Here is a 14,539-nt window from a genome sequence, read left to right on the forward strand (position 1 = left end):
CCAGAAAAAAAGAAGAAGAAAAAGAATGGACAGTTGGAAATAAACAGCATCTGGAAGTATAGCTAGTTCTGACAGTCAGAAGAAAGTGTGGCACTGTTTTATCCTGGATTTTTGAGGGGAAGTATCCAGTAAATCTGCTGCCTGTCCAAGAAGTTAAATGCTAAGTGGAAGTGAAGCTACAAACACATGCAAGGCAGCAACCAACACTGGACTTCAACGAGGTTACGCAGGATTCTTGAGCCCAAACTGACTAGAGAGAGCCTAGAGGTGTTGGATGGAAGCAGGTCGCAGAATCCGGACCAAAGCCGGGAAAGGTGGTTGCCACAGCACGTCCTGCTCACCGAGCTGTCCTGTTCCCTGCGGAGGCTGTGTCTACTGCTCCAGGGTGCACTACCTGCAGGCTTCTCCCAACCACACTTTCAGTTCCCTGCACGATTAGACCATCTCTGCTGTTCCACTAGCTCCACTCCTGGATGCTCAGGCCAGCACCAGTGCCACCAGGACCTCGTCCAACTTCCACCACCCGAGGTAGATGCACACACCAGTGGCCTCTGGGAACCAGCAACTTTGCTTTCCCAAAGATCACTCACCCATTCATGAATATTTATCGAGCTCCTTTATCTGCCAAGGTCTGCTTCTTGCTCTAAGAATATGGCACTGAACAAGATAGGTAAATTCCCAGAATTGATGGAACTTACACTCTGTTGTAGTCAGGGTTGTGAAGAGAACAGTTAGAATCAGGACACAAAAGTCATTCTATTATTTTATGATGGTCACCAGAGTTAACACAAGAAAGTGCAGGAAATCTGTCCACAACACTAAAGACAGAATATTCAGCCAAAGGTCTGAATATCCTTGTAGGAATGTCATGTAGGACCCAGCAATGTCCTACGTGAGTCCAGATGAAGATCTAGAGCCCTTGACAATACCTCCCACAAATCCAACTGGAGGTCTAGAGCCCACAAGAAGGACTACACCAGTCTCTTTTACGGATCTGTGCTGGGAAGGCCCAACGGTCAGCGGTGGAAGCTAGAAAGTCTATGCCATGGAATAAAAGAGCTGTGCTGGTAGGTTGAGAGTTCCATGTGGAAGCCAAGAAGTCATGCTCAAAACAAAGACCGGGGCTGTTCTGAAAAGCACCATAGCCATCCTTAGCAGCATGGAGTCCCCGAGTTCCTGCGACAATAAGAACAGTCAAGTACATACCAGAAAGCCAGCATGATGAGTTTGTCCGGGAGATTAAACAGCACACATCTTCCCCTCTGGAGCCAGAAAGCAATGCTAGATGCAAGGACCAGAGCTCCCCCAAAGAGAACCACAACCACTCTCACCAACAAGGTCCCAAGTTTCTCTGATGACAATGGTCGAACTCATACTGGGGAAGCTAGTCATGACAAACTCTTCCAGGAGAACCAACGGTTCAAACAGCAACACTTAGGAAAACCCACAACACATCTCCTCTCCTTCTCCATGTCTCTGGCAACTTTCCTCAGGTAGAATATCTATGCTCAGCACCATGCTGATTTAATTCATTGACCACCAATTTTTAATCCATAACACACTCTCTCAGAAGTGGATGGACAATAACCAATAACAAGTCATTTTTAACATTCAGGTAATGAAAGTGCTTTGAGAAAAATAAAGTAAGTCAAAGACATAGGATGTGGCTAGTAGGAAGGAGCCTTACTCTCAGCTCAGTGGTGGGGAAGGAGTGTGGGGATGACTTGCAGGCCAGCATCAGAGTGGGAGAAGGTGCTGGGCTTGAGCATATCTGAGGGCAAAGACAGGCTGCAAGCAGGAGCTGGGAAGGAGACTGGGAAAAGAGAGCAGAGAGCTAAGTCTGAGCTCGATGTTCACCACTGGCTGAGGCACCGCAGTCAGGGATAAGCCATACCACTGGTCTTGTCAGCTCTCAAGCTGGACCCCTCAACAAATCTGAGTTACAAACTCCTGGCCTTGCTGAGTGGAAATACTAACGATGAAAGTTTTATTTCCTAAAGATATATACAACTGTAAAACACTATGTCTGTACACCTATCTACACTACATGTATTTTTATGCTAACATTTTAAAGTGTAAAATAACTAAGTATATACTGAAGGAAAATATTCACACATCGAAGTACGAGGGTCTAAGATAACGACTAGTGAGTTACACACATCGTCCTAGGCAGCTCTGTGGCTCATGACACTCTCTCTGCTCCTGGTTTTTCGTGGCACTTTGGTAACAATGTTGCTTTAATCACATACAAGAATTTCCAGGAAACTTTTTAGCTTTTTACTTCAATCAGACAAGATCTTTGTCTATTGACATATGGGGTGAATTTCCTGGTTTCTTTTATTCACATCTTAGCCTACCCCACCTCCACCCATTCCCAAGGAAAACCCCATGGGGCAAGAGTGGCCATTGACCACTGAGAAAAGTTCCAACTCAATTTATGTTCTTATTTTTGCTATTAAGAAAAAATTTTCTTCTCTTGTAATGACTGATGATGCATATTGCCTATCCAAGCAGGAAAATGCAATTCTTTCCTATTTTCCAGATCATTCAAGCCAAATACAGTTGTCATGATTTATGTTGGTGGCATTGTGCATTTGTGATTGGTTCATTGTCTAGCACTTGGATTGGGGGTGGCCTAGGAGTGGAGCCAGGATGCAATGTAATGGCAGGAAGAAGGTGTGTCTCACTCTCACTTTCTGGTTTCTGCCTTGCTGTTTTCAGCCACCACAAACTGTGGCCCTGCCATGCCACTCTGCCTTGGAGCCAACTGAGTATGGACTGAAACCTCTAAAAACTGTAAGAAATAAATCTTTCCTTTCCCAACTTTGAGCATCAGGTATTTTGTCTCAGCAATGAGTAAAAAGTAACTAAGACAACAGTATAGGTTTTAAGGTGAGAAATAATACAGTTTCTTTATGTCAGCTGCTGTCAGATAACCTAATCCTGAGGGGACAGAATCCAGAAGGGAGAAGTGTAAGTGAAGAAGATCAAGCAGAAAAAGATCAAACTCTGAAGATTGTTCTAAGGAGAAAAAAGTCAAAAGAAGAGAGGAGAGGAGAGAAGACCAGAGAGGCCCTGACAGGAAGCCAGAGCCAACATGGAGTTATTTGTATGGGAAACTTGTTTCCAAAAGCTGGCACCGTTGTGTTAAATAATGCAGAAAATTGTGTTTTAATGTGATGTGATTGGTCAAGGTCAGGGGATGTGATTGGTCAAGTTATCTCTGGATGTCTCCTTCACTGTCCCCTCCCCTGCCTCAGGCTCCAAGATACAATATTTCAAGTCAGATTAGAATCATATAAAGTTGCTCATCAATTGAAGATTTACAGACATTTTTCTTATTTTTATGGCCTAAAGACCATCAGAGCTATTTGCCTTGTACTATATTATGAATTATGAGTAATCTACAGGTGATTTGAGGTATACAGCAGGATGTGTCCAGGTTATATGCAAGTACCACATCATATTACATAAGGAACTTGAGCCTCAAGGACCTTAGTGTCCAAGGGTCCTAGAATCAGCCCCCTGCAGAAACTGCAAAGCACATGTTCATGTGTGAAGGTGTGTATACATACGCATATCTCTATGTTTATATACACATGTGTTAGTACAGATGGATATGTAAAGCAGCAAGAATTTACTCCACAAATGGAATCAGCCACCATTTTTGTACCTAAAGTAGCAGCTCTCTTAGAAGAACGTCTGTACATGAGAATGTTGTACACTTCTTATTTTTAATAAAGACCTGAGATAAATACATGGGTTTGATAACATCTTTTCTAAGTAATTGATACTCACCTCACAGATGGCGACATAAGTATCATTCTGGATAGGAAATGGAAAATGGAAAAAAAGGAAAGGAAAATGACTTAAAATCTTAAAAGTTGTAAATAATTCTAATACACTTGGCTGTACATTTCTTCCAAATTAATTTTTTGCCCCAAGATTGGTAAACAATCAAACAAAGCATAAGCAAAATGTCACCTCCAATGGCCACTGTGTGAATTGTCTGAACTGGGTTTGCATCATTGGAAAAGACAGTGGAGCTAGCAATCTTAGCCAATCAACAGGGGAGCTGTGATACTCCACACCGGGGTGGAGTGTCCCCAGAGGCCCGAGGGAGAGAGACTGTAATGGAAGCCACCACGGTGGTTCTGCCTCGCAACCGCCAGTGTCCAGCCTGAATCCCCAGTGTCCACATTGCTTCCTGGATTGCTGCCCACAACAAACAAATGCCTCTTGCCCACTTCATGTCCATTCAAGGGCAAGTCTGCTGTGTGCCTCACACTGTAGACAGGGCAGGGAACACAGAACGACAGAGAGTATCCTGCCCATTGGTGTAAAAGAAACCAAATACATATGTGGACAAATAATTCAATTGTCATTTGTGAAAAGTGCATAACAATCACTACTTCCAGATGAGAAATGTTCCTCTATTCATGTCATATGGGGCACACAGCCACAGATGTGGCATAGGAATAAGTAAGTCTGGAAGCCAAGCACTGCAGGGGCACACTGGATAAAAAAAACCAGGGTGACTGTACATAAGCAGAGGTTAATGTCTTTATGAAATATCAGTATTGCAATTTGACTCAGTGATAGAAAATATCAAGATTACCCTACATTGTTGTGATCTATTGATTTAACCTCTTGCCTGAACAAAGGAACCCACTTTTAAGCAACAAAATTCTTTTCCATAAAATCAGAATACTTACCAATGTATAAAGACAATCCTTAGGGGAAGAGTCTAATATTATTCTAATTTATTGACAAGAAAGTAGAAAATCAAAGAATTAAGTACTATAATTAAGTTATACACTAAAGTAGCAAAGCTAGACTAAATGAAAAATAATCTGAAATAAATTTCCTTACATAAAGTAGAGTAGGTTGACAACTTCTGAATTCAACGGCTACTGTGCTCCCTGCAAAAGACTGAACTTGACCCAGCACCCTGCTGCCAGAAGTACATTTGGGGGACCTACAGGATAGAGTCTCCAGGAGCCTGCTACAAATGCAGAATCTCAGACCCTGAGCCAGATTACAGTTCACAGAGATCTTGGATAACTGCCAATCAAAAACTGACACTCATAAGCAAGAAAAGTTAAGAAATACCTAACATTTTCCTTAAAAAGCTTCATGGTTTTGGAGAAACTGGGCACCTCAGGAACCCCTGGATTGCACTTGACCCCTGTGGCATGACTAATGTTGATCTCAGTGTTCTCCATTTGTAATGGTGGTTCCCTTAAGAGTCAGGTAAACTGCTAGGAAACCAATGGAAATCCACTGAGACAACTTTCCTGTGCAGGGAAGCAGCCATATCAAAAATGAAACACAAGCTGTACTTACACACTTGACAGCACAGTTTTCCTGATCTACAGAGCTCCACAAGTGGCATCCTTGGATACACTACAAGAGATAACAACAGATAAGGGTGAAGAAAGAAACGCAACTTTTGTCACATGAAAGTGCAGAATAAGTATCATCCTGTGTTTTAGAAATAGAAATCTATTCAAGCTGAGGCTCTGAAAGACTAAGAGCTTTGTGATTGTGATCCTCACTACCCTAACTGCAGATGGACCAGAACTTGGGGTGGTTTGCAGCAGGCAGCAGGGTGGCTAAGCCAAGTTAAAGTTCAGGTGGCCTGGAGCCCAGAGAGCTCCCAGTCTGGTAACATGTTATCTGCTGGGCAGCTGGCTACAGTCAAAGTCCAGAACAGTACAACATTAAATGTATGCGGGGACCAGAGGCTGTGCACACAACAAACCCAGTTCAAACCAACAAGGAACCATGTGCGAAGTCTGCTACCCACCAGTCATACTCACCCACAACTTCCCTCAAAACATTTTCCAGCACCGCCTGACCACCTGTCAGAAAACTTGGCACACTTCTCCTTACCTTTCCTGACTGGCCTGTGCCTTGAGTGTGTCATGATTCCTCCCACAGGCCATGGACAAATAACCTCAAAGCTGTACCTGTGGCTAGGCTTCCTCCTGAGTTCCAGACCCAGACTGCGCAGAGATGTCTCCTCTTACGTCCCTACCAGCAACTCAGATTCAGCACAGGAAACATGAAGCTCCTCACTCCCACCTTCACTCTCACTCTTTCTCTTGAGTCTCTCGACTCTCTGCTACAACTTTCTGAGTTTCTTTTCTCCACCCACCTCCCACCCCGTGGCCCACTCTTCTCTGAGCCCTGCCAATCCCCTGAAGTCCATGTTGGGTCCTCCCTTGCTGCCCTGACTACTTCTGTGCCCTTCACCATTTGCCTAGAACCTCAAGAAGGACCCGCTTGTCTCACAGTCTTTGCAAAACCAAACCTGGTCACATCCTCTTCTACCTAAACTCTCTATGACCCTTTGTCCTCTCGTGAATTGAGACCAAGTGACCAAGCATGGACACAGAGCTCCCAGATACCGCACTGCCAGCCCCAGCCCCTCCTCCCCTTTACACGCGCTTTCCCAGCTGGCTCAAATGCACTCTTTCCTGAGCAAGGCAGGCTGCCTCACATACTTGCCCCTTGATACACGAGCCCCCTTGCTGATGGGCCTTTGCTTCCTGCTCCTCTAGAAAACTCTTCTTTCAGGCCTCAGTTTGGAGGCCTTGGAGGTATTTTTTTCTCCTGTGCCCCCTCCAGTTCTCATAGCACTGTACCTCCCAGGTTTCACGTGTGTGAATAAAAGGCTAAGAGTCCTTTTAAACAGAAACACTATGAATTCATTTGCAGATCTCTAGTACTCCAGTGCCTGGTTCAAACTGATATCTTGAGTCACCAAACACCTTAATAAATAAATACAGGGGCAAAAAAAAGATAAAACCATAAGCTGTGATTGTTAGAAGAAACATTAGAGACTATTCACCTCAACACTTTCAGATCACATGCAGTAAAATGAAGTCTCATAAAAACTAAGTAGTTTGTCCAAAGCCATACAGCTATGTAGACTCAAAGTTATGGGCTTGGACCAGTCTGTGCTTTTTCTACTTCAGTATACTTTGTTTTTAAATGAATCTCATAATCCAGGATTCTCTGTATTTTCGATTGGCCTTTTTTCCAGCAGAGACAAGTAAGTGATATTTTACTTAGCAATTATAAATAAAACCTGACCATTGTTCCTTTTCAATCAACACAAATGCTGTAAAGTTCTTAACAGTGAAACAGTTACTCACCGGTCCACTCAGATTGTGTGGGGTGCCAAGGTCAGGCTGCTCACCCTGAAAAGAAGTGGGTAACAAAAACCAGTATTGATATCAGTAATTTCCATACCTTTCTCAAAATCTTCCCAGAATTGTGTTGCCTCCTTTTTGTTTTCTAACAGTGAAGTAAGGAGTTAACTATTTTAAAATCATTAAATCCCTTCTGAAAGCAGACAAAATGCTGGTGCACACTGTACACGCAACCCCTGAGGATTTGTAGGAGCTACAAAAATAGGATTAAGAATGGCTTTAAGAGAGCATGGTTGATGAAGAGCATCTCCTACTGAATTAGATAAATTTGTGGGCAGGTCAATTACTTAGGAGGTCTCCTGGACTGGAGATGAATTGCCTTAGATTTTTCTTTCTTACAATCACTCCTGAAGAACAGAACATCATATGTGTGTGTAACAAAATATACAAATGCTTTTTATTTATCACATATTTGCAAGTTTTAAGCAGAATGGGAGCAAAATAAGAGGGAACTAAGGGAGGAAACCTATAGATTTCTTATCCTCTCTCTGCTCCTTATTTGTGAAAAGTACTTCTAAGTAGGTCTACAAAGATGGGTCTGACTTGAGCCTCCCTGGAAGGTCTGCTGCCAGAAGCCACTACACTGCAGATGTATCCCAACAAGGGTCCCAGTGCTATGAGCAAGATAAAACTCAGGAGAGGACAGAAAAGTCCCAAGGAGGCTCAGGAGGTAGCAAAAACGCTGGTGCATTTCTGAACAGCATGAGGTTTTCCGAGGGGCAAGCTCACCCAGCACCCTCCTTTCCAGCCACTTTGCTCTCTTCCCCCAGGACCTGGAGCAGTACCTGGTGGGTGAGGAGCAGTCAGTGACTTTGACTGATGAAATACATCCATGAGGTTCCCTGGACTTTCACCCAGTCATCAAAGACCTAGCACCACAGAGGTTACCTTGAAAAGTAGTTAGACACAGATTCTAAAAAGGAATGTTCCCCTTTTCTCTGTCTCTCATTTATGTTAATAAAGATATCCCAAAATTCCAGTCCAGCAGGGAATGGTTGTACATGGCTGTAATGCCCGATCTCTCCGGAGGCAAGAGGATCACAAGTTCCAGCCGAGTCTAGGCAATTTAGTGACTTAACAATCCCCTATCTCAAAATAAAAAATATTTTAGAAAAAAAGCTAGGGACATAGCTCACGCTAAGGCCCTGGGTTCAAGCCTCAGTATAAAACCAATAAACAAGCCTCTAATCCCTAACCACTTAACATTCGATTTATTGGGAAGCAAAATTAGTTACATGTTTTTATTTTCGTGTAAAAAGAACAAAATAATAAAAACATTTTTAGACAGTGAGTGCACCTTTTAGATTAATTTGTAACTCAGTATTACTAAGATTTTGTTTCCATGATTTTGCTCAAAATACAGCTTAATTCCTGCTTCATGCAACTGAACCACACAGACTTAGGCGAAAGACAAGTTCATGAAATAATTTTTCCCATTCTTTCAAAAGTGAATACAGTTTATAAAAGCGAACGATGAAGCACATGCTGGGTATTCTCTCCTGAACAATGAGAGGCAGAGGTGTTGTTCGGCGACCACAGTCAGGACAAAGCCATTTTCCCACAACCCCAGTCCCTTGCTGCTGTTTCTGGAGATCCAACCCAGCAAGCTGTGAGCGAACCCCTCTCAGCAGTCGGGGGAGGTCGCCCAGCAGCCAGGTGAACCGGTTCTGAGAAAATGGTTTCAGGAACCCCCCCCCCCAATCGGCTCTCTCTCTCTCTCTCTCTCTCTCTCTCTCTCTCTCTCTCTCTCTCTCTCTCTCTCTGTCTCTCTGTCTCTGTCTCTCTCTGTCTCTGGGACTCGCACAGAAGCCCGCATTTTGTAGGGCTCCGGACTGAGGGCGGAGGAAGGCTCGAAGCGCCTGTTCCCCGCAAATCCAAGCCTCTAGCTGCGGACTTTGGACTGGAGATCGCCCTGCAGTTTACTCCAAGTCCTCTTTCTCCCAATCCCTGTCTAGGAGTCAAAGCCAGCCCCGCATTTCAAGCCCTCTTCAGCTAACGCCCTATTTTCTCGCCCGGAGCACCTCGGCCGGAGCTAAAATAGTTCTTTGCTTAGTACCCTAAAAAACGGGCCAAAGGACCTGCATTTCAAGCCCACGTGAGACCCTTGCACCCAACGTGAGGTTTTAAACTAGTGCTCCCATCTGATGCACAAGTGGAATAATGTTCAATTCATACGGTTCCGAGATGATTTGGCTAAAGAACATTCTCACTGTTAGAGCACAGCACAAGCCCTGAGAAATCTGTCATTGGAATTGTGTGCACATGTATCTGCCTAAATGATCTCTACAGATAAATTCTTGGTTTGCAGGGTAAAATGCATAATTTTCCTTTCAATTCTGATGTTTTCTCACTTACTCTTTTTTAGAAATTGATCAGTTTCTGTTCCAAGAAATAGTATGTGCAAATGTTAGCTTACTCATATCTTTGCTAACTATAAATGTTTTTATCTTTGTCAATCCAATAGACAAAAGATTGACAATTCATTTTCACTTTACAATTCTGTGGTTGGTGCAAAATTGAATTTCTATCACATGCTTCTTAGTAGTTTATAATTCCCTTTTGAAGTGAACACCATGTTCTAAACTTACATGTTTTAGGTATATTAGGATTGGTAAAATTTTATCTATCGGGGCTGGGGGTTTAGCTCAGCGGCATAAGCGCCTCCCTTGAAATCAGGCAGTCATGAGTTCGATCCTCAGTACCAATAGAAAGGAAAAACACACACACAAAAATTTTTTTATCTATCATACATAATACCTTTTCCCACTTTTTGGCCTAGCATTATTGCATTCTGTTTAGTGTCATAATAATTTGAGTTTTAAATAATCAAATTTATTGAGAGTGTCTTTTAGGGAATCTGGATATTGTAAATAAGATTTTTTCAAGGTATCATATTCCCACTCCAAGAACATAGAAACATTTGCCCCTAATTCCTTCTAATATTTTAATGGGGCAGATTATTGGGGGTTTTGTTTCTGTTTGCCCATCTGAATGTAAATCATTCCCTTTGTTCAGCATCTGCTTGAATTTGTTTGAACTTGATAGTAATATAAAGCTTAATTTTTCATTTAAAATACTGCCTTACTGGCACTTTAGTATATTCTGTGTTCATTTATGACATGGTTTTGTTTTTAGACTCTATTCCATTATCTTATTCCTCTACCAATACAAATTATTCTGATTTCTAGATGCCTGATAGAATTCATGGGTTGTGGTTTTGTTCCAATGTCTTATTTTAATGTTATACACTGACATTCGGGAAAGACATTGATATTTGCATATGATTTTTTTTCAAACAGGACAAGCTTCCTGTTGTTTTTTTGGTAGTCTTTCAGTTGACTTGTGATTGATTCCTTTGGAATTTAAAAAGCAAATTCTAAAAATGTATTATGATCCTCTAATATCATGAAAACTATATCATACCTGCAATAGTTTGTCCATGTAAAGAAACCTTGACACATCAACCTCTTCTACCTTCCTTCCACATTTATCGCAGTTTATCTCTTTGTGTTTCCTATTGAAGCCACCACAGAGTCAAGTAGACAGACCCAGGAAACATCGAACTGGATTAATTCTCCTAACTGAGCCCTTCTCAGCTTTTGTTCTTCAGTTTTCATGATTTTTTATTAGTAACAGAATTTTCCTACTAGAGAATAGAAAACTGAAAAGAGTCAGGCTTCGTGGAGCACACCTGTAACCTCAGCACTCAGGAGGCTGAGGCAGGAGGATCACTGTGAGTTCAAGGCCAGCCTGAACTGCATAATGAGATCCCATCTCAAAAAACCAGAACAACAATAGCAACAAACTAAAAATAACCAAAGCTATTAATTTGATATTTTTCCCTGTGAATCCACACCCAAAAAAGGAGGATACAGCAAAACCCACCTTCACAAATTACTTAGTCACAAATCTTTGTTTTTTTCTTTTTTGTGAAGGTTGTCACACACATTACTTTGTTTTCTACATAATCTCAAATTCACTTAATACACAAGCAGACACTACAGCTCCTTCCTCTCATGTAACAGACTCACCTCAAGCCCAGAACTCTGACGTGAGCATTTTGTGTGTGTGTGTGTGTGTGTGTGTGTGTGTGTGTGGTACCAAAAATCCAACTCACAACCTCACACTTGCCAGACAAATGCTTATGCCACTGAGCTAAATCCCCGGCCAGAGAAGCTGATGTGGGCATTTTTGTCCATCAATTCTGCTATTCTAGTCAAGGCTTTTCTCTTTTACATGAAAGATGTCACACTATCAAGTGAAATCAAAGATGACAGCACAGCACAAACTCATGTTAAAGATGCCACAGAAAATATAACCAGCTCCATATCTGCGGCCTCTTTCAGGGGCTCTTCCTCTCCTCTGTCCCTCCAGGCCCTGCGTAGGAGCTGGACCAAGCTGTTTCCATGACCCTCACTGTGCAGACCGGTGGGCTGGCTTTCCTCGTGGGTGTGAGCGGAAGGCGACTCAGCAGAGGAGGGACCGTCCAGTCCTGCTGCCAAGGAGCCCACACTAAATATAAAACATGTACAACTAAAATGAAAGGGAGATTGCAACACAAGATGCAATCAAAATCAGTTTCAATGGTAGGGAAACCAAACAACTCACAGTGGGACGTTCATATATGTTAAAGATTCTGTTTCCGAAACATCTTCAGAGTATGGGGAGTTGTAATAGAAAGTGAAGTGAAAGGCTAGGTGCAAACAGTGTGTAAAATTATCTGTGGATAGACATTTGAGGATATACAAGAAACTAAAAAAAAAATATAACCAGAAGTTAATAGGGCTTTGTCTTTATTCTTTTCTATTTATCTTATAAATACTTTAAAATATATGCATATTCTTATTATATGCAGAAAAAACTTTTCAGGAAAGGAGACATTTCATCATCTCATCATTTCCATTTTTAAGTGTATATTACAACTGTAAAAAAAAAAAACTAGGCTACTATATGTTAAAAGCAATGAGATCTTTAGCAAAAATCCATAAAAAGGCTGGGCGTTATGGCGCACACCTGTAATCCCAGCACTTGGGAGGCTGAAGCAAGAGGATCATTTCAACTTCAAGACCAGCCTGGGCTACAAAGTGAGCTTGAGGCCAGCCTGAACTGCAGTGAGACCTTGTCTAAAAAAAAAAGAATACATACAAAATGACAAGCTTTCTAAAATGCTACTCTAAAGTAAGCCTAAGTAGTGTTTTAAACTATAAATTAAACTCAGAGTGGGCAATATAAGTTACTTTTCAAATCCACCTCAAAATTCTATCTTCAATAGTTTAGAATAACAATGGATACTATATTTGATATTTTTGTTACTTTAAAATGGATGACTCTTTGTCATATGCATGCTACCAAGCTATTTCCTCTATGTTTAAATTTTTAAAATTGATTTAGTGACTGTTTTAAACACAACTAAATTACAACTGATAAGAAATGGTTAGGTTCAGTGTTGATTTTATGGAGGAATCTGATTTGGTTCTCATTCAGTTCAGTTTGTGGCCAGAATCATGAAAAGAATTAAATTCATGAACTGAGGTACCACTGTATAAAGTAATGATAACAACCAGAAGTGACAAAGAAAACATACATTTTTAAAAACTCATTAATTAAAAATAACAAATGCACAGGGTAGAAACAACAGAATTTATCACCTCTACCTCCTTGGTTAATCAGCTCGCTACACTGTAATTCATCCACAATGTAAATGTGAGGCCAGAAGTAGCAGGTTTACCTGTGGCCAAATTTACTTTGTATTTTAAGATAAATATTATTTTGTAATAAATTATTTTAAATGGAATATTTTAGTGTCCAAAATCGATTCCATTTAGATCTCCTTAACATCACCATCCCCCAAAACTCTATAACAGATAATACAGAAATAAAATAATCAACCTTATCTTTTGCAGATAAGCATTCCTAATTTACATCAGAAAAATAAAAACTACCTTGTCTTGCTATCACTTCATAAGATAAAATCATAAAAAGTTGTCAGTTAAAACAATCGGAATTCATCTTCTAGTTCCTACAAGTATCAGTTCCGTAAAACTTACCAGGTTAGTTACACAGGACTTTAGACAGGTGTTTAAAATTGTACATTGTGCCACAGAAATCCATACGCTACCAAGAGCTGTAAAACCAACAAGTTTCATCCCTTCGCCAGTGATGGGCTGTTAGATGGCTGGTCTTCTGATTTTCTCCATTTTCTGTATGAATTGTTTAGGCTTCATTAGCTCGACAAAAATGTCTCTAGTAATTTTCTGTCTTGTTTTGCAATGTTAGAGTATCCTTGCCTTTTGAAATAATGTTTAGCTTTTTAGTTTAGAGCTTGGAGTCCTAGAGAGCTTGAAACATTCCAATCACAGCTTTCATAACCTACTTTCCTTTTCCTCCCATGATGGAAGTGACGCACTGATTAAAGGTTTTTAAGAAAAACGCTTCACATGAAAAGTCAACAAAATAGCAAGCACAAATTGCATCTTGAAAAGCACATGACATATGCGTAGTCTGAAGTTAGAACACTTCATTGACTCATCTGCCACTTGATATGTCTGAAGCTGCTCAACTCTACCAGCTATAGGTTTTGACTTTCCATGCTCTAGAGAAAAGTACTATTACAATAAAGAATTATCAAAATTAATTAGAAGCACCTAAATCAAGTGATGCAACAGAAGAAGAACAGAACATGTTGAAACCAAAAACATTTAAAATTGAAGAGCAAACAAAGCTGAAATTAATAGATAAACTCTCTGAGTTGAGCTAAAGACAAGGAAGTTTGTTAGAAAACTCTTGGTCTTTACTACACATTAACTAAAACACTGCCTTTATCATGCCCATTGAGACAGAAACCAGCCACCACAGAGATCTAAGATATGCTGAGAGGTAGCTGCCCTAAAAAGGAAATGCTGTGCAGAATTTCAATTAGCCCAGGATTAAGATAAAGTAAAACTGGAGCCCAAAACAAAGACTTTGAAATTTGCAATATACAGAAGTGAGCCATTGTGAATAGTTGCTTTTCAGATTGTGGAGCATTAATTCTTTAAGGTCGGGTATTTTCATGGTAGTGCTCTTTTGAATGACAATCTGAAGTGTCTTTCCTTGTTTTCTTAAATAAAGTATAGCAAATGCAACATGATATTTTCTTAATGATACAAGGTTCACACTGCAGCACATAGCTAAGGCTTTGGTTTGAGCTGAACATTTGTTAGCAAATGTTGACAAAGAATGTACGGCATAAACGTGAATTGGTGCTGAATTTAAACCCTAAAGCTTGTGTGCATGGAAAACTCTCCTGCTGGTCACCTGCCCTTTGTTCATATTTTTGC

At 40.9% G+C, this 14,539-nt stretch overlaps 1 protein-coding gene across 5 annotated transcripts in view; it reads right to left on the reverse strand.

Annotated features, from left to right (window-relative positions):
* Positions 1-13,884, reverse strand: part of Ros1 (ROS proto-oncogene 1, receptor tyrosine kinase) — a 140,848-nt gene extending 126,964 nt beyond the window's left edge. For 4 of the 5 annotated variants that reach the window (XM_023561601.2, XM_063235032.1, XM_063235033.1 and 1 more), the window contains exons 1-4: positions 13,268-13,883; positions 7,164-7,208; positions 5,347-5,406; positions 3,799-3,825 (exon numbers count right to left, since the gene is read on the reverse strand). In XM_023561601.2, coding sequence (XP_023417369.1) covers positions 3,799-3,825; positions 5,347-5,406; positions 7,164-7,208; positions 13,268-13,366 — 231 coding nt within the window. In that variant the 5' untranslated portion in view covers positions 13,367-13,883. Of the gene's footprint in view, positions 1-3,798; positions 3,826-5,346; positions 5,407-7,163; positions 7,209-13,267 lie in introns of all 5 variants that reach the window. The other variant, XR_010042720.1, reaches the window with a different exon arrangement.
* Positions 13,885-14,539: the final 655 nt, after the last annotated feature.

This window comes from Cavia porcellus, unplaced genomic scaffold (assembly GCF_034190915.1).
Source record: "Cavia porcellus strain 051 isolate PalLab524CR breed Dunkin Hartley unplaced genomic scaffold, mCavPor4.1 scaffold_24, whole genome shotgun sequence".
NCBI classification, from domain to species: Eukaryota; Metazoa; Chordata; class Mammalia; order Rodentia; family Caviidae; genus Cavia; species Cavia porcellus.